Source organism: Lynx rufus, unplaced genomic scaffold (genome assembly GCF_022079265.1).
Source record: "Lynx rufus isolate CCGP_SWC_20201006 ecotype Redwood Valley unplaced genomic scaffold, mLynRuf1.p SCAF_12, whole genome shotgun sequence".
NCBI lineage: Eukaryota > Metazoa > Chordata > Mammalia > Carnivora > Felidae > Lynx > Lynx rufus.
In genome coordinates, this window is record NW_025814826.1 from 39,723,884 (window position 1) to 39,748,148 (window position 24,265).

The following is a 24,265-nucleotide window of genomic DNA, read 5'->3' on the forward strand; positions in this document are numbered from 1 at the left end:
ATCAAACTGGCATGATCCCTGACAGTGGCCATAAGAGATAGGGTTTTTCATGCCATAACATCTTTTCTTTTAGGCACTTCTTCCTTATAATTATGAATAAAAAGAATGGGGAAATTCTAAAATTGGAGGATTTCCTGTCTCTGGGGCAAATATTAAGTCCATTTTATGTAGAGTTTTTATAGTTTTTAAAATGCTTTCACCTCTATATCTCATTAATTTTTTTTTACCACACATTAAGAAATAGAGAATGTTTTCATTATTTTTTTTCATAATTATGGAAATAAATGTAAGAACAAATGGTGATTTCTCCAATGTTTTATCAAATTTTTCCCAAGAGTACAGAACAAAATATTCTACCTGGACTAGAAACGAGGCTTCCTGAAGAACAGTGTTTTGCACTGGGCATTAAGTGATTTCTATAACTTTATTTTACTTTTCTCCACCTTTATTGTGATATAATTGGCATATTACACTGTGTAAGTTTAAAGTGTATAACATAATATACTTTATATATGAACATATTGTGAAATGATTAGCATAGTAAGTTTACTTAACACATCATCCGTCACCTAGTTATTTTTTTCTTGTGATGAGAACTTTTAAGATCCACTCTCTTTACTATTTCCATAATTTTATTCGGCTAAATGTAATCTCACTCTTCCTTCCTTCACATGCAGATAGGAACCCTTACCACTCAGGGCTGCCCATGACATAGAATTAGTTTCTGCTCTGACAGAAAATATAAAAGTAAACTATGCTGGGCCAATACCTTACCTTAATATAAAACTCAACTTACTGTATTCTAATTTCAAGTGTTTTTTTTTTTTCCATAACGTTCATCTGTTCCTACTTCTATTACCTGCTTTGAGGCCTGGCCGACTTATATTTATTCTCTGATTCATTCAGCAATAATTCAATAGGCACCAATGACACAATGATGAGCAAAGAGCACAGAATCTACCTCTTCAGCACTCATGATTCAGTAAGGAAATGGACATTAGTCAAATAATTCATATATAAATATATAATGAAACTGCAATAAATGTTTGGAAGAAAAAGTTACTGGGTACCATAACACTGGGCACTGATCTGTGGAGGAGGGGAATTAACGAAAGCTTTCAGAAATATGACCCACGTTAGAAAGGATATAAGGTAAAGTTAACTTATGAAGAAATATATCTATACACACACACACACGCACACACCCCTACTTACCATAGGCAGAAGGAAAAGCAGGCAAAAGCAGGAGGAAAAATTTGTGTTCAAAGAAACAAAAGATGGGTAACTACAAAGCACCATGGAGAACTGTACAAGAAAAGGCTACAGATAAACAGCTAGGGAACTAGGAAGGAATTGGATCATGAAAGACCTTGTCTTTATCGGTAAACTTAATGTAATTCATTTAAGAGTTTTTAAGCAGAAGAGTAAAGTTCAGATTCAAATTTATAAAAGATTACTTATAAGTACAATATGTAACACAGACGAAAGCAAAGCAAGGTAAAATCCACTGTGAATATTAATAAAGGGAAATCTCACTAGAAGTACAGAAAGAAGGGAGGCCAGAAGGGGGAACCCCACCACTCAACATCAGTTACGGGAAGAACTGGCAATTGCAGACCACAACAGAAGAATATTCAATAGAAGAACCTTCAATTACAGGCCCCAACAGGGAAAAGATATACACTGCATCTCCTACGAGAAGCGGGACTACTCCTGTAACATAGCTAATGAGAAATCAACATTACCCTGTAGTTTTGCTGTTCTCCAATGACTTTCTTTCATTCAAAACAATCCTTCCCAACTTCCTCCTCCTTCTCCATAAAATAACATTCTTCTCCTTTGTTTGCTGGACTTGCCGATGGTTTTGCCAAAGTTTGCATGTCCCGAATTACAATTATCTAATAATCCCAAATAAACCCATTCTGCTGATAAAATAACTTGGGTTTTTTTCTTTAATTTTTTTTAAGTTTATTTATTTTTGAGACAGAGACAGAGCATGAGTGGGGGAAGGGAAGAGAGAGAGAGGGAGACACAGAATCTGAAGCAGGTTCCAGGCTCTGAGCTGTCAGCTTAGAGCTCAAAACGGGGCTCGAACTTAAAAACTGAGAGTTCATGACCTGAGAGGAAGTCGGATACTTAACTGACCAAACCACCAGGTGCCCCAGGTGTTTTATTTTCAAGGTTTATGCCATAAAATCATTATAAACTTAGTTATGGATTTGATGAAGGTTGAGGAAATTGCTATTATATGATTCAAGGAAGTATTTATTTTATAAGGAACAGTTAGAAGTACATATTCCACTGATTAGGAGGGAAACAATCACCAATTCTTGGTTTTCTAGCACCACTGTGTGGATGAAACTCAATACTGCAAGAAATGTACATGGTAAAATAATGGCCCAAAGCAGTAATACTAGACAATGACACGACAAATACATTTACTTCATATTTGTGCCAAAGCCCCCGGGCAATCCCAAACAAGAGGCTTCTTAGCCCTCTGCCTTATTACAACCTCTCATCTGTGAACATAAGGATCTGGAAAACTATTATTAGATGACTATGATATAGTCTAAGTCTTTTGTTGTTGCATTCTGACAAGATAATTTATGTAAGTTATTTGGACAAAGAAATGAGGATTGGGCATATTACATACTTAATAGTTTGTAAAAGCTGTTAGTGTATGGAAAAAAGCCGCATCTCTGGCCTCAAATTAGAAAGGTGAAGTTATCAGTGCATTTTTCATGTCAACCACCTTGAGTTTATAAAAGGAGAGGCAGAGTAATTGAAAGGCAAAAGCAGTGGAAAGCCTCCCAAGAAAGGAGGGGGAAAGCAAGGAGTATTAAATCTCTGCTGGGTTCGTGGAAATGGTGGAAGAAGGGGAACCTCTTTAACAGAAGGCTAAAAGGCCAGAGTAGTAAAAATTTTATTTATTATTACCTTGCATTAGAAATAAAAGAGCTTTGCTAAAAATTCCTTCTCTTTCAGTCTTTTAAAAAGAACTTAGGGCCTGACAAGAAGAAAATTTCCCTTTATCTTTACCTAAATTTCTTTTTTTTTTTATGTTTTTATTTTATTTTTGAGACACACAATGAGAGAGGGGGAGGGGCAGAGAGAGAGGGACAGAGTCTGAAGCAGGCTCCAGGCTCTGAGCTGTCAGCATAGAACCCAACGTGGGGCTTGAACTCACAGACTGCGAGATCATGACCCAAGCCAAAGTCAGGCACCCAATCGACTGAGCCACCCAGGGGCCCCATCTTTACCTAAATTTCTTACAAAACCTGTATGAAACCTCAAAAATCTGTATTTCTCATTCATAAATTATGTATTGAATGTCTACTATGTGTACTGTGCTTGGCAGTGGATATAACACTAGTAAGTATAAAACAGACATGATCCTTGTAATGGTGTTAACAATGGTTACAATTACTGCTTCTTGTCCTTTCAAAATACAGTACTACATTGAACCACATGAAATTGCCAATATTCAACACTTTTGACCCAATTAAATATGATTCATTCTAATACTGATAGAAGCAAAGTATAGTACTTTTAAAAAAGCAGGGGTAAAGGCAAAGAACATTAAATGTTACCTTACGGAGGTCACTTCTTAGATTATTTATCTTTTAATCACACCCAATGAATTAAGTCTTCTGGCCAAGTTACTTACTGAGTTTGCTATTTGTGTATAAAAGAAGATAAAAATGCAAAAAAAAAAAAAAAAAAAAGAGTACAGTAGCCCCCCCAGCCCACTCCCCTTATCTGCAAGGCATACGTCCTAAGATCCCCAGTGGATGCTTAAAATCAGATACTGATCCCTATATATAATGTTTTTTCCTATACATACATACGAATAATAAAGTTTAATTTGTAAATTAGGCCTAGTCAGAAATTAACAATAACTAATAATAAAATAAAGCAATTGTAACAGTATACTATCATAAAAGCTACATGAATGTGGTCTCTCTTTCAAAATATCTTATTGTACTGTACTCACCCTTCTTCTTGTGATGACTTGAGATGATAACATGCCTGTATGATCAGAGGAAGTGATGTGAATGACACAGGCACTGTGATATAGTGTTAGGCTACTGCTGATCTTCTGACAGTATGTCAGAAGGAGGATCGTCTCTGCTTCTACACTGCAGTTGACATGGGTAACTGAAACTGTAGAGAGCAAAACTAAAACTGTAACTACTGTGCAAGTCTGTATTATGAATTCTGAAGCAAGATTTATGGAACACAGCAGAAACAGAATTCAGAGCATTGTTCCCACTAACCTATTTTATACAATGTTTCTGCAAAAATTAACACAGTCATCTACCACTCTTCCCCATATTTTCCACCCTAAGAGCAGATATCAATTTTACAGTAAACTCTACATAAATCCAACGGTGACATAGCTCTTTTCTTCCTTTAGTCCAACTATAGCCTAAATCTTCACCGGCTTCTATTCTCCCTCCCCTGAAGAAATAGCCCATAGATCATTAGAAAAGGCATGAGCTTTGGAGTCTGATTTGCCAGTGTCAAGTAGCTTTATTAAGTTACTAGCCTTTCCACCCCATCTCCTCATCTGTAATGAAAATCAATAACACTTGTCCTATGAAATTAGTAACAAGCTTAACTTTAAACATGTAAATGGTGGGGCACCTGGGTGGCTCAGTCGGTTAAGCGTCCAACTTCGGCTCAGGTCATGATCTCACGGTCCGTGGGTTTGAGCCACGCGTCGGGCTCTGTGCTGACAGCCCAGAGCCTGGAGCCTGTTTCAGATTCTGTGTCTCCCTCTCTCTGCCCCTCCCCTGTTCATGCTCTGCCTCGCTCTGTCTCAAAAATAAATAAACGTTAAAAAAAAAAGTTTCAAACATGTAAATGGTATTCTAAACAAGTACCATACTTGTTATATGGTACATATTTAGAAAGAGAAGTGTGATTTTCCTGTTTCTCTTCTTCTGTCCAAGGTTAATTCTCACATGGTTGCTTATTATTCCATTCTCTTCTACCTCTTCTAGAATTAGAGAGAAGTTTTGGGCACTCACACAAGGCTCAGAACTATGACTGTTACCAACAGGTAGAATGGAGAAAACACCTAATTCACGGGATAATGGGTGGAACACACAGAAAAGTACTGTCTCAGTAGTGGGGAATAATTAGCCCTTGACTGAGCATTGCTCCAGACCAGTGTAACAAATCATTAAAAAGACTAAATGAAATTAATGTTTCCAGTAACTCAACTGTAACCCAAAATCAAGTTCAAGAAGATTTAGAAGAATATAAATCTATTCTCCAGCCAACAAGGTAAAATTCACAATTTCTAGTGTCCAAATGTTACTCGGCAAAGAGGAAAAAAAAAAAAACACAATGAAGAGAATAATCAATCAACAGAAGCTCAACATAACTGATACATAAGTTATAATTAGCAGAATAGAACACTGAGTTATTATATTAAAGTACATTCCATTGTCCAAAACAACAAAGACAAAAAAGATGTAAAATGTACATTCCATACATTAAAAACAGACGTGAAAAATGTAAAAGATGAAAACTACAACATCTGTGATGAAAAATACACATGATGGGAATAACAACAAATCAGACACTGCAAAACAACAGTGAAGCTAAAGGCATGAAAATAGAAATTATCCAAAATAAAGTAGAGGGAAAAAAAAGAATACAAAAAACACACAAAAATCAAGAGCATTGATAACCTGGGGTCAATTTCCAGCAATCTAAAAATGGGCAACTGGGGGTGCGTGGGTGGCTTTGTCGGTTAAACGTCTGACTCTCAATCTCAGCTCAGTCAGGATGTCACAGTTCATGGGATCAAGCCCTGTGTCAGGCTCGGTGCTGTTAGCCCAGAGCTTGCTTGAGATTCTCTCTCTCCCCCCTCTATGCCCCTTCCCTGTGTTCTCTCTCTCTCTCTCTCTCAAAAATAAATTTCAAAAAAATAAAAATAAAAGATACAAATGGGCAACTGGATTCCTTAAAATAAAGAAGAGGAAGAAAAAAAACTGAAAAAAAAATAATGGCTGGACATTTTATAAACTTGAAAACTATAAACCCACGGATCTAGACAGACCAACAAACTCAAAAGCACATGAAGAAAAAAAAAAAACACAGCAAGGTAATGTAATCAAACTGCTCAAAAGCAATGCAAAAGAGAAAAAACATATGTCATATATAAAAGAATAAAGATGGAAAAACACCAGCTTTCTCATCAGAACCAATAAAAGCTAGAAGAGAGTGGGGCAACATCTTTAAAGTACATTTGACTTTTGAATGACACAGGTAAGGGGCACTGACCCTAGCACCTCGAAAATCCACATATAACTTTTTGACTCCCCGTAAATTTAACTACTAATAGCCTTCTGTTGACCAGAAATCTTACCAATAGCACAGTTAACACATATTCTGTATATGCTGTATATACTGTGGTCTTAAAATAAGCTAGAAAAAACAAAATACTATTAAAATCATAAGGAAAACACAGTTACAGTCCTCCACTATATTTACTGAAAAAAATCCACATATAAATGGACCTGCATATTTCAAACCTACATTATTCAAGGGTCAAATGTACTGAAAGAAGAAAAGGTATAAACCTAGAATCCTACACATGGCAAAATGTCTTTTGAAAATACAAATTCAATAGCATAAAGGCCAGGAGGAAAGAAACAGAAGTATACTATTTTAGGGTCTTATATTATGAGCAAAGTGTAACATCATTTGAATATACCATGCAGTAAATTAAAGATGTATTATATTGGGGCACCTGGATGGCTTAGTCAGTTAAGCATCTGACTCTTGGTTTCCACTCAGGTGCTGATCTCATAACTCATGAGTTTGAGCCCCACATTGGGCTCTGCACTGGCAGCACAGAGCCTGCTTGAGACTCTCTGTCTCTCTTTCTCTTTGCTCCTCCCTGACTTGCACTCTATCTCTCAAAAATAAATAAACATTAAAAAAAATCTTTAAAGATGTATACCATTAACTCTAAAGCAACTAGTAAAATACAAAGAGCGATAGCTAGTAAACCAAGAAATGTGATAACAATGAATTCTTAAGAAAATACTCAACCCAGGGGCACCTGGGTGGCTCAGTCAGTTAAGTGTCTGACTTGGGCTCAGCTCATGATCTCACAGCTGGTGAGTTCAAGCCCTGCGTCCAGCTCTGTGCTGACAGCTCAGAACCTGGAGCCTGCTTCTGATTCTGTGTGTGTGTCTCTCTCTCTGCACCTCCCCTGCTTGTGTTCTGTCTCTCTCTCAAAAAGAAATAAACATTTTAAAAATTTTAGGAAAAAAAAAAAGAAAATACTCAATCCAAAAGAAGGAAGAAAAATGGAAATGGACAAAATGAAAAAAAAAAAAAAAAAAGGAAAATTCCATTTTCCCAGAGTAGGTAATACAAACAGAATACCACTAGCAAGATGAAAGATCAAACTAAAAAAAATCAATAATCACATCAAATATAAACAGCATAATGAAAAGGTAGAGATTGTCAGGTTGAATAAAGAAACAAGACTCAACTATTTCTGCCACTAAGAAATACATGTTAGATACTAAAACACAAAAGGTTAAAAGTTAAAAGGTAGAAACAAATACACACATTATGGTAATATTTAGCAAAAGAGCTGGAGTGAGGACATAATAATCAATAGCGTTTATGCAACATAACAGAGCTTCAAAATATATGAAGTAAAAATGAACAGAACTGCAAGAAAAAAGAAAAATCTACAATCGTAGTCAGAGATTTCAATATCCTTCTCTTATGCAGGCACGAGGTAAAAGTAATTATGCTGAGTAAAAGAAACAAGACAAAAAAGAATACATACTGTGTAATTCCATGTATATAAAACTCTAGAAAATGCACACTAATTTATAGTAACAGAGAACTAGCAGCAGTTGCTTAGGGACTGAAGGGGTATGTGGAGGAACAGAGTGCTAGTAACAGAAGGGCACAGGAAGTGCCCATTTTAAGTAGAGGAAGATTTGTATAAAATAGATGCCTAGAGGGGTGTCTGGGTGGTCAGTCGGTTAAGCATCCGACTCTTGGTTTCAGCTCAGGTCATGATCTCACCGTTTCATGAGTTCAAGCCCCAAGTTGGGCTCTGTGCTGGCATCGCAGAGCTTGCTTGGGATTCTCTCTCTCCCTCCCCCCACTCATGCTCTCTCTCAAATAAATAAATAAACTTTATAAAACTTTTTGCTTGTTCTTTAGCATAGAAAAACAAACTGGAACGCCTGGGTGGCTCAGTCACTTAAGTGCCCAACTCTTGATCTCAGCTCAGGCCATGATCTCATGGGTTCATCTCATCAAGCCTGTGTTTGGCTCTGTGCTGACAGCATGGAGCCTGCTTGCGATTCTCTCTCTCTCTCTCTCTCTCTCTCTCTCTCTCTCTCTCTCTCTCTTCCCCTGCCCTGCTCATGCTCTCTCTCTCTTTCAAAATAAATAAAATTTGGGGAGAAAAAGAAAAACACAAACTGACAGTTGTACTGTTTATATAGCAAAGGGAACTTTAGAACAATTTGCTAGTATTATTTAAAATAAGAGAATAAAAATGAGCCAGTACTAAAACTCCTCAAGATGAGAGCACATCTTCAACCTCACATTCTAAATGCAAAGCTTCACACACTGTCCACTAATGTTTTTGCTGAAATAATGTAAACTCCTTGGGTAGTATAAAAGAAATCAAGTTGCCAAGAGGAGCTCCTCAATCATACCTCACCATCTCCAGAAATGACAATTTTTAAACAAACTAATCTCAGGGCACCTGGGTGGCTCAGTTGGTTAAGCATCCGACTCATCATTTTGGCTCAGGTTCGACTCTCAAAGTTTCATGGATTTGAGCCCCACGCAGGCTCTATGCTGACAGTGCAGAGCCTGCTTGGGATTCTCTGCCTCTCTCTCTCTCCCTCTCTCTCTCTCTCTCTCTCTCTCTCTCTCTGTGCCCCTCCCCTACTCAGGCTATCTCTGTCCCTCTCAAAATAAATAAACTTAAAAAAATAAATAAATAAAAATAAAAGAATTAACCTCTTCATCATCATTCTCAGGTAGTAATTCTTTTTTATTTTTAAATATTTATTCTTTTTTTTTTTTTTTTTTTGAGAGAGAGACAGATACAGAGCATAAGTGGGGCAGGAGCAGAGAAACAGGGAGACACAGAATCTGAAGCAGGCTCCAGGCTCTGAGCTGTCAGCACAGAGCCCGATGTGGGGCTCAAATCCACAAACCATGAGATCATGATCTGAGCAGAAGTTGGATGTTTAACACACTGAGCCATGCAGGTACCCCATCAGGTAGTAATTCTTAATGCAAGCCCCTCACATAAACTATGGCAAAAGCCTCCAAACTGGTCTCCCTGCCTCTATTCCTCCAATCTCCCAAATTCAGCTGCCACAGATCCTCTTTTTTTTTTTTTAAACATTTTATTTTATTTTTTGAGAAACAGAGAGAGACACAGCACAAGCAGGAAAGGAGCAGACAGAGAGGGAGACACAGAATCAGAAGCAGGCTCCAGGCTCTGAGCTGTCAGCAGAGCCCAACACGAGGCTCGAACCCACGAACCACACAATCATGAACTGAGCCAAAGTCAGATGCTTAACTGACTGAGCAACCCAGGAGCCCCCAGCCTCCACAGATGCTAAGAGTAAACCACTCAATCTCTAAATCTATCTGCTTTCTATTCTTAAAACCCTAAATGGCAGCTCATCACCACCTCCAATTGTGCATCCCAAACACAGATTCCAATACCAAAAATGGTGAAAAAAGGAAAAAACAATGACAACTTAGGAACTCGTTAATAAAGTTAATGTATTCAATTTAGAGGACTATTGTGAGAGTTTGCTTCCTGTTTTTTTGATGTTCAAATATCCTTTTACTTATGAAAGAATGGGTGAGGACATCACCGTGTTTAAGAAACATCTCCACTTAGGATGTATTATGCTAAGCTAAACAAGTCAGTCAGAGGAAGACAAATACCATACCATTTCACTCATATGTGGAATTTAAGAAACGAAACAGATAACATGGGAAGAGGGGGGAAAAGAGGGGGGCAAACCATAAGAGATTTTTAACTATAGAGAACAAACTAAGGGTTGATTGGGGTGGGGGGGGTGGATGGGAGGGATGGGCTAGATGGATGATGGGTATTGAGGAGGGCACTTGTGATGAACACTGGGTGACATGTAAGTGATGAATCACTAAATTCTACTCCTGAAACCAATATTACACTAGAATTTAAATAAACACTTGAAACAAACAAAAGAAACATCTCCACTTAGCAAATTAAAAAGTTGGCAAACCTTTGACAGCTGAACTTTATTTTTATCTATTTTTTTTTAATCTTCATTCATTTCTGAGAGAGAGAGAGAGAGAGAGAGACAGAGTGTGAGCAGGGGAGGAGCAGAGAGAGAGGGAGACACAGAATCCGAAGCAGGCTCCAGGCCCTGAGATGTCAGCACAGAGCCCGACGTGGGGCCCAAACTCAGGTACCGTGAGATCATGACCTGAGCTGAAGGTGGACGCTCAACCGACTGAGCCACCCAGACGCCCCCTGAACTTTATTTTTAATTGTAAAAGCCCATGAAAAGAAATACTGACTTAGACACACCAGAGGTGCAAAGTCCACAAAACAGCGTCCTCATCTATCTTTCTAACTCATCTCTCATTCCCCAGATTTTTTCCTCCAGCAATACAGGACTGCAGCAGTGTCTTACACAAAACCCAATTACTCTTTCCCTTTTTTACTCACGCTTTCTCAGGAATGGAGTGACCTCAATAACAACTTCTTTTCCTCACTCATTCAATTTATTGAGTACCTATAATCTTAAGCGTGAGGGATACAGTAGTGAAGAAAAGAGAAACATTATCTTCATGGAGTCACAGTCTAGTGGAGGAAAAAGATATCAAATAAATATAGAATTAAAAACTATGATAATACTGCTTTACAGAGAATGGAATGAAGGAGAATGAAATGGCAGGAAAGCTAGTCAATAAGCTACTATAGTTAAGGTAAAAAATAACTGATTTGGACAAGGGTGGAGGCAAGAAGTCAAATCTTGAGCTGACTGTACTTGCTGACAGACTGAACAAGGGGATAAAAGAAATACTTCATGACTCCAATATAAGCAATTATGTAGACTTGCACTAATAGTTCCAATTTTTTATGCCTCTCCGTCTTTGCTATGAGTTTGCTATACTGACTTTAAGGCTTGATGATATGACTTGCTTTGACCAATGGGACAAGAGCAAACTTTTTCCTGGCAGCAGCTTATAAAAGTGCCTGTGCACTGCTGGTTTTCTCTTGGAGTAAAAAGCCTGCTAAAGAATGAGACCACATGGAGAAAACCTAACTAAGTAGAAGCCATCTGAAATAATCCTATACCAATCTATAGCCAGAGAACCCCCAAACATATGAGGAAGTCCAGCCAAGAGCAGAGCGACAAAGCAGATGCATAGCTGAACAAAAATGCAGGAATAAGCCCAAGCCACGACTAGAAGAACCACCTACCTAACTTACAGACCTGTGAGCAACAATAACTGCTTACTCTTTTGAGCACTGAGTTTTGGGTGGCCTTTTCATGCATAAATTAAACATGATGGTACCATTTACTGATACAGGGTGGGAGAAGGAAAGTTAGGGAATGAAAAGAAAAACCAAGCTCATTTTATCTTACCTGAGTCAACTCTTACCTATTCTTAAAAACTCAACTTAGATATCAACTTCTCCAGGAAGTTTTCCCAGATCTCCAGGCTGGTTTGGAAAGATACTTAAGTACTAACATTGTGTTCTGTACATAACCAGATCACTGCCTTATCAGACTGCTCTAAATTTATCTGTTTATATTTTTTCTTCCCAAGTACCCAACTGCACTTTTATGTTACAGACTGTACCTCATTTATCTTGATTATATCAGCAGGTAACATAAAACAAGGTCTTGATAGAGGTTTCTGAATTTTATAAATCAATTAATAAACACTTATCTGATAAAATTTATTAAGTCTAGATCAGTATTTCTCAAAGTGTGATGCACTCAACACGCATCAGAATCAGTAGAGGTGTGTTAAAAATGCAAATCTCTGGGCCCTTTATCTTTAACGAAAATACCATTCATTACGTTCTAAGAACAAGGATGAATATTTTGGTCAGCCTCAAATACACACAAATAGAAGTGTAGGTACTAAATCAACGTTTCCTCAAAATTTCCTAGAGATATTCTCTAAGATAGTGTCCTTAGACTGACAGCACCTATGCAACTGAAAATCCTCTGAATTGTAATGGAGTTTCTTTCTAAGAAATGAATCTCCGCCATCTGGGAGGTCCTCCAAGGTGTGGCTTCTCAACCCACACGGTTACCGAGGATGCTAGAGAGCGAAAGCGGGGCCCAGGCCAGGGACGGACAAGCGCCCAGAGGCCAGGCAGCAGTTGCGTGACGGACCCTGGAACTCGGGCCGAGCCAGGCGAAGGAGACTCCCACTGGGTTCCGGGATGGGCTTCCCTCTCCAGAGGCGGCCATCCCCGGTCCACGCTAGCCCGACGGGATATACGGAAGGCCCCGGTCGCCTTGCTTGCCCAAGACAGAAAGGAAGAAAATGAGGAAAGGGTCCGGCTGCCAGCAGCCGAAAGTGGGGAGAGTGCCGGGGGTCGCCGCCGCTTCCCACCTGCGTCAAGCTCCAGCTGGTAACAGGGCAGCGGCTCGAGGGAGAGCTTGTAACCCTCGAAGCGGGGATCCAACAGAGGTCTCTTCACGCGCAGAGAGCAATTAGCAGCCACCTCCATAGCCTTCCTAGGTCGCAGCGTGAAAATTAATAAAGCTCTTGTTGAAAGGTCCGCGCTTCGCTCGTAGCACCGAGGCTCGCAGGCGGCGTGGTTCCCATCCCAGAAAACACTGCGGTGTGGGGCGCCGTCTGGGAAATGTAGTGTCCATGCGAAAGTTGACTCTGTTGCATGCCGGGCTATGTAGTCTTTCGGAGACTTAACGCCCGCACGACTGCAGGGTATGGACTTTCTTACCCAGAGGGCTGAGCTACCAGGAGGCGGCCCGCGCTGGTTAAATTCTCACATTTATAGGCAGGGTGGCGAGACCCCGCCCCGGAAATGCGTGTTTTAGCTTTCTGTGTGCTTAGGTGCCCGAGCTACTGAGGGTCTAAGTCCGGGCAGCCGAAGAGTGTGGTAGGTAACGGTCGTCAGCGCAAGGGTCATTTCGTCGCTGGGAAGGGACGGCCCTCGCCCGCGGTGATGGTGGTGAGCTATGCCCGTGGTCCTCAGGGCCGGGACCCGGGCCCAGCCCAGGCTCCTTTCGATGTGCTGTCTTTCGTTAGCTTCCCCGACCCGCGCTCGCGGGCCTGTAGGGCTCTCCGACAGGGCGTGCAACCGGAGTTGGCCTGAAGCCAGTCCACGCTTTGTTTTCTGGCTCCTCCCCTCCCGCCTCTCCCGCTGTCTCCGCCCTATTCTATTTTCCCAAAGAATGTCTGAACTGGGAGGGATTCCCCTAGCGCCCTTGTTTTACCAGTGAGAAAACTGAGGCCTTTAAGAATTGACTTGTCCAAGGTCACTATCCGTATTTTAGGGGCCAAGGCGAGATCAAGTTCAATATTCTAGGAATGGTACCGACTAGACCTTAGAGTTATTTTGAAAATGTTAGCCTCCAACGACATAAGCAAACATTACTAAGTCCTTTCTCAACCCCTCCTTTTTCCTGTTCCACTCAAAAAAAATTTTTTTCCCAACTCAAAATTCATTGCCAGCCTGAGTTTTCACATAGGCGAAGATGGGAGACAACAAAAGTGGTCCCGAGTTAGTGACAGATTAAGTGCAGTAATGTTACTGTATTCCAAGTTTTTACATTCTAACCTTCTACCTTTTTTTTTTTTTTAACTGAAAATTGAGAATTTTCTGTGTTGGGAATTAGTTCGAGATTTGTTTTCAGCTTTGATGAAGAGCATACACAAACACATACTTGGAGCTAGTTTGAGAGTTGTACTTCTGGGTGCATCCTAGTGAAAAGTAAAGCACTTAGAACCTAATCTGGAAATTTTATTTTTCACCAACAGTACTTGATCTTTTATTGGTATTTAGGTTACATGGCTTCCCAGAAATTTTGAATGCAGTTAAAGTGCAGAAATTATTAGCAGTCAGTTATGATGTGCTGTTAAAGTGTTTGGGGGCTTCTCAGGTCAGAGTACCTGAGTTCAAATCCTGCCTTCACCACTTTCTATCTTTGTGCCTCAGTTTTCTCAATTGTAAAATACAAATTATGTTAATAATTCATACATAAAAAAATAAGTTTTGGGAATTAAATGAAGTTAAAAAAAAGCCCCAATGTGTTAACCCAGTACTGGGCACATAAGTGTTTCATAAATGTGACAATAGTTATTATTATCTAAGGACTCATTAATAAAGGGTATATGGGGAAAGAAAATTGTGAGTTAATCAGTATGACTTACTGGGATGCAGTAAACGATATTAAGAGTAATGACATTGTTAACACAATGTTGAAATTTATCACTCCTTCAGTTGATAGAATGTTAAATGTTACATGGGATGCTTACCTAGAGGATTTAGAAGAAAATGCTTTGTGGGTGTTCTGTATCTGAAAATACATGTTGATGTTCAGGTTAGCAAGATGAACAAAGATGCGCAGATGAGAGCAGCGATTAACCAAAAGTTGATAGAAACTGGAGAAAGAGAACGGTAAGCAATGGATTGTGTTAATAAATTACATTTAACATCTTTAAGTTACAGTTATTTTAATGTAAGAATCTAATATCAAGGAGCAAACTGATGTCAATGGAAGGAATTACAGAAAATTGAGATTATCAAAAGTTTCAATTCCTAACATCCATAAAAAATAGGTCTGTTCAGTATTGCATGACTTAAACGAAAATGAGTTCTCTAAAAAGATGAACAAGAAATGACTGTCAAAGAATGTATCATCTAACAGAGAGGAAAATATACCCAGATTACTACAGTTTTTAATAGGGAGATAATATGATAGAACCAGTTTCAGTTACAAAACTATTAATCTCAGAGCAGCTGTGCTGTTCTTACTCTCTGAGACATTCTTCTTCCCTGATCTTTAATTCTAGCTCATCTTTCAGGTCTTAATTTAAATATCATCTCTTACAGGAATCCCTTAAGTCCAAGATGCCTTGTTCTATCCTAGCATTTAATCACATTGTATTATAACCACCTGCTTTGCTTATTTGTGTCCTCCAGTATACTCTCAGTTCCTTGACAGTAGAACCACCATTGTATCCCCAGCATTATGCCTAGCACATAACTGACCAGGTAAATATTTGAAGAATGAACAGGTGTAGAAGTACTAAGCAGAGGCTCAGGAATTAAGAAAGGCTTCCAGAAGTAGGGTGAAAAATTGCATAAGAGAAATATATTTAAGCAAGAGGAGAGATCTTTCAACTGTACTTGGGGGTTAAAGTAATCAGTTAGAGTAGTATAAGAGGTATTTCAGTTCTGGGAGAAAGATTAGCAGTTCTTCCAGCCAGTAAAGCAGAGAAGACATTCAAGGAACATGGAACAGAATGTGCAAAGTCACAGAGATTTGTTACACCATAATAATGTTCTGAGGAACTGTAAAATTAAAGCTGGCAGGTAAAGTATGAAAGTGATATTGCTGGAACAGTAGACAGGAGGAGTAGATTTGGTATAAGTCAGAATTCTTTCATTTGTAAATGGTAGAAACTGAACTCAAAAACTTGCTTAATCAGTGGAAATATATAAGCTCATCTAACTAAAAAGTCAAGAGCTTGAAATTACTTCAGGCTCCACTGGGTCCAAGCACTTAAAAATTGTTACCAAGAATATGTTTTTCTTTTTCTTTCTCAGCTCTCTTTTCCTCTGTGTTGGCTTTATTCTTAAGCAGACTACCCACAAGGTGGCAGAGATCAGCAGTTCAGGATTCACATCCCTCTGGCTCAAACTACCTTTCTCCTAGTAGTTCCAGCAAAGTACCTGGCTTGATTACCATCTTACTTAGGTACATAGGCCAGTTGTGATCAGCCTTGTCTGGGTCTCATTTCCATTGCTGGAACCCTGCACAGATTTATTACACTGAGAGTGGTGTCAAAGAAAGGGCAGGAAAATGGGTGATGGGTTTGCAAAAACATCTGACTTTATCCTTGGGTGGGGGGAGAAGTTAAAAGATTCTAAGAAAGGGGATGACTACATCACATTTGCTCTTTAGGAATACTATTCTGGCAATGTGAGGATAGCCTTAAAGGGCTAGAGATACATTATAGAAGAATGTGTTAGCAGGTTATATCAGGTTAAAAATGAAAAACAGCAAAAATGGAAACAAGAACTTAAAAATTTTTAAAGTAAAATCAGCAGTCCTCAATATGAGAAATGAGGAAGAAGACATCCAGAATGGTGCCTTGGGGAACTGAGACAATAGTATTGGCAGTAATGTGTAAAGGGGATTATTTATTATTGTTTATTTGTCTCTTCATTCGTGCAGCTTAAAGTTACTGAGTTTCTAGCATATGCTATGTCCTGTTAAGGTGCTGGTGATACAGTAGTGAACAAAATAAAGTCTGTCCTTTCATGGAGCTTACATTCTAATGGGAGGAGACAGACACTACATCTGTTTTATGTAGATGGTGGTAAGTTCTAGAGGAAAAATAAAGCAGAGAATAATGGGTTGTGTATTTGAGACAAAAAAATAAAGAAGGCTTCACTGGTAAGAAATCAGAAGGATATGAGTGAATGGGGAGGACTTTCAAGAGCCAAGGATCTAAGACAGGAGCTTGCCTGGTTTTTTGAGGAGCACATAGAATTTCATCAGCCTGAGTAAATTGAGTGAGAGGAAGAAGAGAGACCTGGGGAGGGGGAAGATCATGGAGGGTTATTTAGGCTAGTTAGGTTAGTAAGCCTAACAAAAACTTGGAATTTTAGTCTAAGTAAATTGGGAAGCACTGGGCCATTTTGAGCAGAAGAAGGAGAGCGAAGTATATGAGCAAAGGAGTAGGGGGATAAGTTTAGGGGCATTGGTAGTGGTCCAGTCCAAGAGAAGAAGATGGCTTGGACTAGGGGAGTAATGGCAAAGATGGTAAAGAAAACATTTTGATTGTAGGTGTATATTTAAAACTGGAACCAGTAGGAATTGCTCCTGTGGATTATACGTATAGTGTTAACAGTTGAGTGAAAGATGCTCCTAGGTTTTCTAGCCTGAGGAACTTCAGGTTAAGCGTCCAACTTCAGCTCAGGTCCAACTTCAGATCAGGTTAAGCCTGAGGAACTTCTGGTAAGCGTCCAACTTCAGCTCAGGTCATGATCTCACGGCTTGGCTCGGCGGTGTGAGCCCTGCTTTGGGCTCTGTGCTGACAGCTCAAGCCTGGAGCCTGCTTCTGAGTGTGTGTCTCTGCCCCTCCACCGCTCAAGTGTGCATGCTCTCGCTCTCTCTCAAGTATAAATAAACAAAAAAAAAAGGAAGACCTAATTAAATACCAAGATGGAACTGTCACATAGGGGATGTCTAGGAATATTGAAAGAGAAATGGTTTGGTTTGGGACATGACATGTTGAAGCTGAGACATGATTTAGGTTAAAGATTGAAGACTTGTAAGAGTGGGTATGGCAAAAGGATAGGAAATATTTTATTATACCCATGATGCAGTTAGTTGTAATACACACCATTATTTTTTTTAACCTGTAGGGAAAAAGAAAATTCTGCCAATTAAATTATGACAGGCATAGGGCGCCTGGGTGGCTCAGTCGGTTAAGCGTCCGACTTCGGCTCAGGTCATGATCTCGCGGTCCCTGAGTTCAAGCCCCGCGTCGGGCTCTGTGCTGACAGCTCAGAGCCTGGAGCCTGTTTCGGATTCTGTGTTTCCCTTTCTCTCTGACCCTCCCCCGTTCATGCTCTGTCTCTCTCTGTCTCAAAAATAAATAAACATTAAAAAAATGTTTTTAATTATGACAGGCATACCAATTACTGAATTATTGGAATGTGGGGGAGAAACAGGCTTAGAATCAATGAAATACCATACTTAGTATATAATTTGGAAGCTTGTTGGAAAAAAATGAGGGGAAAGTTTTTGAGGTTAGAAATATGGGGAAGCAAGAGAGCTAAAGGAGAAGAGTTTGTAGTCAGAGAATAGATTTTGAAGATTTTGAGGTGCACCTGCTTCGACTTCAACTAAAACTATCTAGAAATTGTACAAGACTCACAGTATTCCTGTTGGTGGAGGGGAATAGAAAGTGTATGAGAAGGCCAGAGAGTAGAGTTTCTTGAGAAGTACTTCTCCCTCATCCACTTCATTTAACTTTATAATGATGAAAATGAGGTCCAGAGTCTAAATTATTTGCATAAGATCAAAAAATTAGTAATAGAACCAAGATTAGGCCACAATTAAAGTTTTTGTGTTTAGAAGGCAGGGAATTTTTAATTGAACGTTTGAACTTTTGCTTCAAACATCCTATCTAAAATATTGTGCATTGTTGTAGTTTAATATCAAAATATTTCTTTTTCAACAGCCTCAAAGAGTTGCTGAGAGCTAAATTAATTGAATGTGGCTGGAAGGACCAGTTGAAGGCACACTGTAAAGGTAATCAGTTTCATTTACAAGATAAACTAATTCCATTGTTCTTGTTGGTTTGGAGTTCACTAGAAAAATCATAGGCAGTATTTTAAGATCTGTTGAGTGCCGAGCATAATTTGAAACATACGGAAAATTGAATCTTGTAGTAATGATTTCCTCCTTTTGTCTCCTTTTGGTAGATGTAATTCCTGAATCTTTAGAAATTTTCTTTGTATTTTTTGTAACCAAGTGAGGCAAGATTTTCTCTCTCATCAGAGTATGGAATCCAGCCTTTTTCAGTGTCCCTACTCAAAGTGAAACATTAATTATTCCTATGTTTTAACTTTATAACAAATTGAACACTATCATTGGCAGACTTTATAGGAATTACATCTCTGGCTTTAACAATATTATTTTTTGAAGAATTTACCTACAAAAATCCTAGATAATTACACTAATTTTTTAAAATGTGGGGTGGAAGCTTGTTAAGTTACTGGGTGTTGATGAGGATACCACTAGATAAATTATACATGTCAAGAGATGAGCCTCCTTTTCTGGCTCAGCTTTGGTATAATGCAATTCTGGATATTTTCAATGAACTCCCATTATATTTCAATTGTTTCTACAATTAATGATAATAGAAACTATTTATATCATTAATCCTAAGAAGGCAATGTGGTGAGTTAGTAAAGGCATAGACTTTGAGGTCATACAGACCTTCACTGGAAGAGAATACAGCTGGACTTCAGCTCATGTTTGGATGAGTATTTAATCTTTAAGCCTCAGTAGGCTCACTTGTGAAGTGGAAAAATGCCTGGCCCATTAGATTGTTGTGAATATTAAATGCTGCAAAACACCTAGCACATAGCGTTCCAATAATGTTAACTCCTTTCCCTCTTCTTTTGGCCTAGCCTAGAGAAGAGAAATGAACAAAAGAGTTGTTCTATAGTTTAATTTAGGGATATGAAATTACAAGTTAGACTCAAATAATAGCTTTTACCTCCCTCCATACATTCAGGAACTGCTATTATAGTGAAATAAGATCTGTACAGTTCTAAGTTTCCAGCTTTTTACACATTTTAGATTTGACTTTACAGTTCGAATTCATTCTGTTATATTTGTTAAGTTACAAGTGATTTAGCTGAGAGATGAATAGGTTTTTAAGATTTTGATCTGGTGAATACTTAATGTGTTTAAGGTTGAACTAAATCTTCAATAGAAAAGAAAAAAAGAAGTGTCCTCTTTTTTTTTAAAGACCAGTCTGCACTCTAAAAACATGATCTTAACCCTTCCTCTATGAAAATCTTTCTTACAGATAATGATTTTAAATGATATGATTTGTTTTTTGCTTTTGCATAAGAGGTAATTAAAGAAAAAGGACTAGAACACGTTACTGTTGATGACTTGGTGGCTGAAATCACACCAAAAGGCAGAGGTAAGGAATACAAATTTTGTGGACGGAAACGTGTGAAGACATGATTTTTTTCTCTCTTGCTGGTTCAGTTTTTCTTTCTTTTTACAGGGAAAAATACCCTTTCTAAAATTATTTGGGTACTTGAACTTTCCTCAATGGGAAAGATAATTGCTACCTGCCTCTCTAGCATAGTCTTAAGTAATAAATATGATGAGAAGTATAAAATGTTTTTGCACTCTAAAACAGTATAGAAACATAAGTTCATAATGGTTGTTAAGACAGATAGTTTTTAAAATATGGGATTTTGTAGGGTCAAGTAGTACCTGAAGCTAGGATTCATAAGTTTTATTAGATATGGCCTGATTTCGGTAATCCAAAGTTTTACTCTAGCCCCACAGTCAATGCTCTGCTGTTGTTTTTCTTTTTAAAAATAAGTAAAGTTCTGGGGCACCTGGGTGACTCAGTGAGTTGAGCATCCAACTCTTAATTTCAGCTCAGGTCATGATCTCACGGTTGTGGGCTCCGTGCTGAGCATGGAGCCTGCTTTGGATTCTCTCTCTCCCTCTCTCTGCCCTCCCTCACTTAATGCTGTCTCTCTCAAAATAAATAAATAAATAAATAAATAAATAAATAAATAAATAAATAAACAAACATTTAAAAAAGAAAAGTTCTGTCTTCTTAACTGTCTAATTAAGAATTGGGCAGCTTCAAAACTTCATATTCAGGGTAACCTGTATTTAAAATTCACACTACAAACATCTTTATTTCCTTTCAGAAGGCAAAGGAAGGAGAGGAAATATATTAACATTGGTGATATGTAATGAATACTGAGTTAGGAGTTACGTTGTTACCTCAGATGCAGCTATGTCATTTTCATTTATTTTGAGAAAGGGGTTTTTCTGGTCATTTTAAGTGTAAGCAGATAAATTAGATGATTCATTATCTGTTTTCTCACATAGAAATAGTGAAAAGAATTTAAGTGTGAAAAGTAAATGAGTTTGAAAATTATTGCTAGAGAATACTAATTCTCTGAACTATCTGCTGGGAAAGAGCTACAGAATCCCATCGTCCTTTCCAGCCATCTGTAGGCCTGTTCACAGCTAAAAAAACATGACTTTTTCATCAAGCATGTCTCAGGGAAAAGAAAAACAAAACAAGAAACAGTATGTATTGTTCTCCCCACGAATTTACACTTTAAAATCATTTTCTCCAATTTCTTTTTCTATTTTCTGTCTGTAATTTATGTTTAATCTATTAACATTTAGGAGCTGGTTATACAGGATGGAAATTTCCTTTGCTTCTCTTTCAACACTTGTATCCTGGACATTTCAATCCCGTATAACTCCACTGCTGGAAAATGAACAAATACAGAACAGAGAAGTCAAAATAAATCCTTTATGTTCTTAGTCTTCTTTTATAACAGAAATATTTATTTTCTTTTTTTAAGATACAGTAGAATTGACTTTTTCTTAGTGTGCAGTGCTATGAATTTTATACACATGTGTAGATTCACGTAACTACCACCCCCTATCCCTCAAGCTATCCTTTTATGGTCACACCTTATCCCTAACTCCAAGGCAACTAGACTGATCTAGTCTCCATCACCATAATTTTTATTAAAGTATGTTTAATGTACCTACTGATCCCATTTCTAGTGATCTTAATTATGTAGCCTTTATTTCTCAGAGGCTTAAATTAAACAATCTGTCAAGGGGAATAGGTGTCTTAATTAACTTGCATACTTATTTATGGAATTCACTATACAAATGTTGAACTGTACCTGAAGTTTTTAGTTTCCTTTAGATACAAGCAAGTAGCATTAGAAGTTCTGGTTCATTCCTGATTGTCCTTATTTATTAGTAGCCACAAAAGGAAAAATGATAGTGTAGATTCGTGTATTGACATTTAATAGTAATGAAAATTTCAAAGAGCAGGGCTTTTTTGTTTTTCATTTTTAGTTTGATACTCTGAATAGATAATAGTCACATGGTTCAACATTGAAAAAGTAAAAATACCATAAATGTAACCCCTGTCACAGTTTTTGCATCTTTGCTGAGTCAGAGAGTATGTGCACTTACTTCTACAGTATTGCCAAATTAGCTGCCCAAAAATGTGGTACCAATTTATATTCCCCACCAGCTAATACAAGAGCACCAGTTTTCCCTCAATCTTGCCAGCACAGGATACTACCGACCTTTGGTTTTTAGCCAATATGATTGGTAAAACATGGTGTCTGAATGTGGTTTTAATTTACATTTCAACTATGAGGCTAAACCCCTTCTGTGTTCAAGAACTGTGTTCCTCCTTTTCTTTATCTCTTTTGCTTGTTTTTCTTTTAGTCTGATCTTTTTCTTATCAATTTGGAGAAATTATATAGTAGAGAGGTCAGCCCAATTCTGTAAGTGTTTTCCCACTTTTGTCTTTTGCCTTTGTTTATGGTGATTTTGACCAACTTCTTGAATTGTCACTGTTGCATTTAAACCAAATTTATTAACCTGCTGTACCTCTGTATTTAAAAAAAGCCTTTTCCACTCCTAGTTTAAAGAATTTTCTTATGTTTTCTCATCGGTGTGCAGTGTAGTTAGGTATTGGACAGTTCACTCAAATAATGAATTGCAAATATACTTTTTCAGGTATCTTTACCTATTTCTTTATTGAAGCATGTGGGTTATTCATGAAATTATTAATTCAGAATAAGATATCAAATATCAAATTGACATATATTAATTGGAATCTTCTTACTCTTATATTTTATTTTTATATTTCAGCCCTGGTACCTGACAGTGTAAAGAAGGAGCTCCTACAAAGAATAAGAACATTCCTTGCTCAGCATGCCAGCCTTTAAGATTGAATTAGATTGTGTTGTTTTGTGGTTTTATTTCTGAAAGTAAAACTTGCCATAAATTAGGAATCAATTTCCCAAAATAAAATCCTTTTTTGTATGATGGTATACAGTTTTCAGTAATGATGTATACATTGTATTGATTTTTTTCCCTAAATGTGTTATTTTAATAAATATCTCATGAATGAGTTTGAAGTTTCCTTGGATTTGCGAATAAAAGGGACTTTATTAATAATTTGCCAGATTTGTTGAAAAAGTCAGCAATTAATACAGTTTAAATGTTAAGTATGTGCATATATCTGTGCTAACAACTGAAGAGAAGTAAGCAGGCTCTTCTATTGTCTGGATGTGGTGTATTCCTCTTTTGAATCTCTATGATATTTTATAATACATGTCCCATCTTGTACTACGGATGTCTAATTTCTGATTTGTTATAAATGCTGAGGGTTGGGACTGGGTCTTAATCATCTTTATGTGCCTTCCTTATTCCTCAAAGAATTTACCATCCTATTGGAAGAGAGAACATTTGCAAACTGGCTTCATACCACGCTCCTCTCACATACTCTACTCATCTGAACTTTGAGAGCAGAAGCTCTAAATTGCATCCCCACATACTAAGGTCAAGAAAGAACTTGCTGGGAAAAAATCTCCACCTGTAGCTTTACTCTGACATCAAGATTGCCAAATCCAATGGACTCTTACCTATTCTTATGTGACCTCTGCTGGAATGAGAATGTTGACCATCCTGCCACTTGGAACTTTCTTCCCACTCCTCACATTGTGTTTTCCTACACTGGAAGTTCCTTCTGTTTCTTGTGGATACCTTTTGCTGTATGGGACTTTAAATAATGGTGTGTTTTAGTGCTCCCTCCTGGGCCCTCTGCTTGACTAATGATACACTTTTCCTGGGCAAATCCCAGGACACTTGGGTTGGACTTGTGGCTTCAAATATAAACTTGGTGATAAATGGTAAATTGTATCTCCAAACCAGACTTCAACCCAGCCTCCAGACCCGAATACCCAACTGCTGTGGATCAGCTTTCTTGGATGTTCCATAAACACCTTAACCTGACCACATCTAAGACAGTGACTTCTTTTCCTCCAATAACTGCCCTTACTGTGTTCCTTATCTCTGTGAGTGGTACCTCCCAGATCTACAGATTAAAATACTAATTCAGAAGGTAAGAGGTATGGCACAAGTTTTCTCTATTTCAGACAGGTTCTCAGTCAAGGTTTATGCTGCTGAGGGAGGACACTGTGTAGCAAGGTTGTAAATTGTCCACTTCCTGCCCTCTTGACTGCCTTAGGTCAGACTGATAATTGCAGTAGGCTCCTATTTTAGTTGTCTGTGCCTCCTCTAATGACTCTTCCACAGGATTACCTAAGTGATCTTACTAAAAGTCAAGCCTCATCATTTTTTTCTGCTTGAAATTTCTCAGCGGCTCTTAGTTTACAGAGTAAAATTCAAGCTTGACCATA

The 24,265-nt window shown here is 38.1% G+C and overlaps 2 protein-coding genes across 3 annotated transcripts in view; one reads left to right on the forward strand and one right to left on the reverse strand.

The window, feature by feature from the left end:
* The window catches only part of NUDCD1 (NudC domain containing 1), a 74,789-nt gene extending 61,924 nt beyond the window's left edge, over window positions 1-12,865 (reverse strand). Inside the window, exon 1 of the mRNA XM_047074115.1 lies at window positions 12,655-12,865. Coding sequence (XP_046930071.1) covers window positions 12,655-12,772 — 118 coding nt within the window. The 5' untranslated portion in view covers window positions 12,773-12,865. The remainder of the gene's footprint in view (window positions 1-12,654) is intronic.
* A 235-nt stretch (window positions 12,866-13,100) lies between these two features.
* On the forward strand, window positions 13,101-22,974 carry ENY2 (ENY2 transcription and export complex 2 subunit). 2 transcript variants are annotated; one of them, XM_047074117.1, is made up of 5 exons: window positions 13,101-13,165; window positions 14,610-14,686; window positions 18,487-18,557; window positions 19,891-19,965; window positions 22,713-22,974. In XM_047074117.1, the coding sequence occupies exons 2-5, from the start codon at window positions 14,619-14,621 to the stop codon at window positions 22,787-22,789; spliced, it is 291 nt and encodes a 96-aa protein (XP_046930073.1). In that variant the 5' UTR covers window positions 13,101-13,165; window positions 14,610-14,618; the 3' UTR covers window positions 22,790-22,974. The 2 variants fall into 2 exon arrangements, with proteins under 2 accessions (XP_046930073.1, XP_046930072.1); XM_047074116.1 differs by having other exon boundaries at window positions 13,110-13,237.
* The last annotated feature ends 1,291 nt before the right edge of the window (window positions 22,975-24,265 follow it).

Coding starts and splice junctions, on each gene's coding strand:
- ENY2 (XM_047074116.1), top strand. Junction 18,558..19,890: donor GTTGAAGGCACACTGTAAAG/GTAATCAGTTTC, acceptor CTTTTGCATAAG/AGGTAATTAAAGAAAAAGGA. Junction 19,966..22,712: donor AATCACACCAAAAGGCAGAG/GTAAGGAATACA, acceptor TTTATATTTCAG/CCCTGGTACCTGACAGTGTA.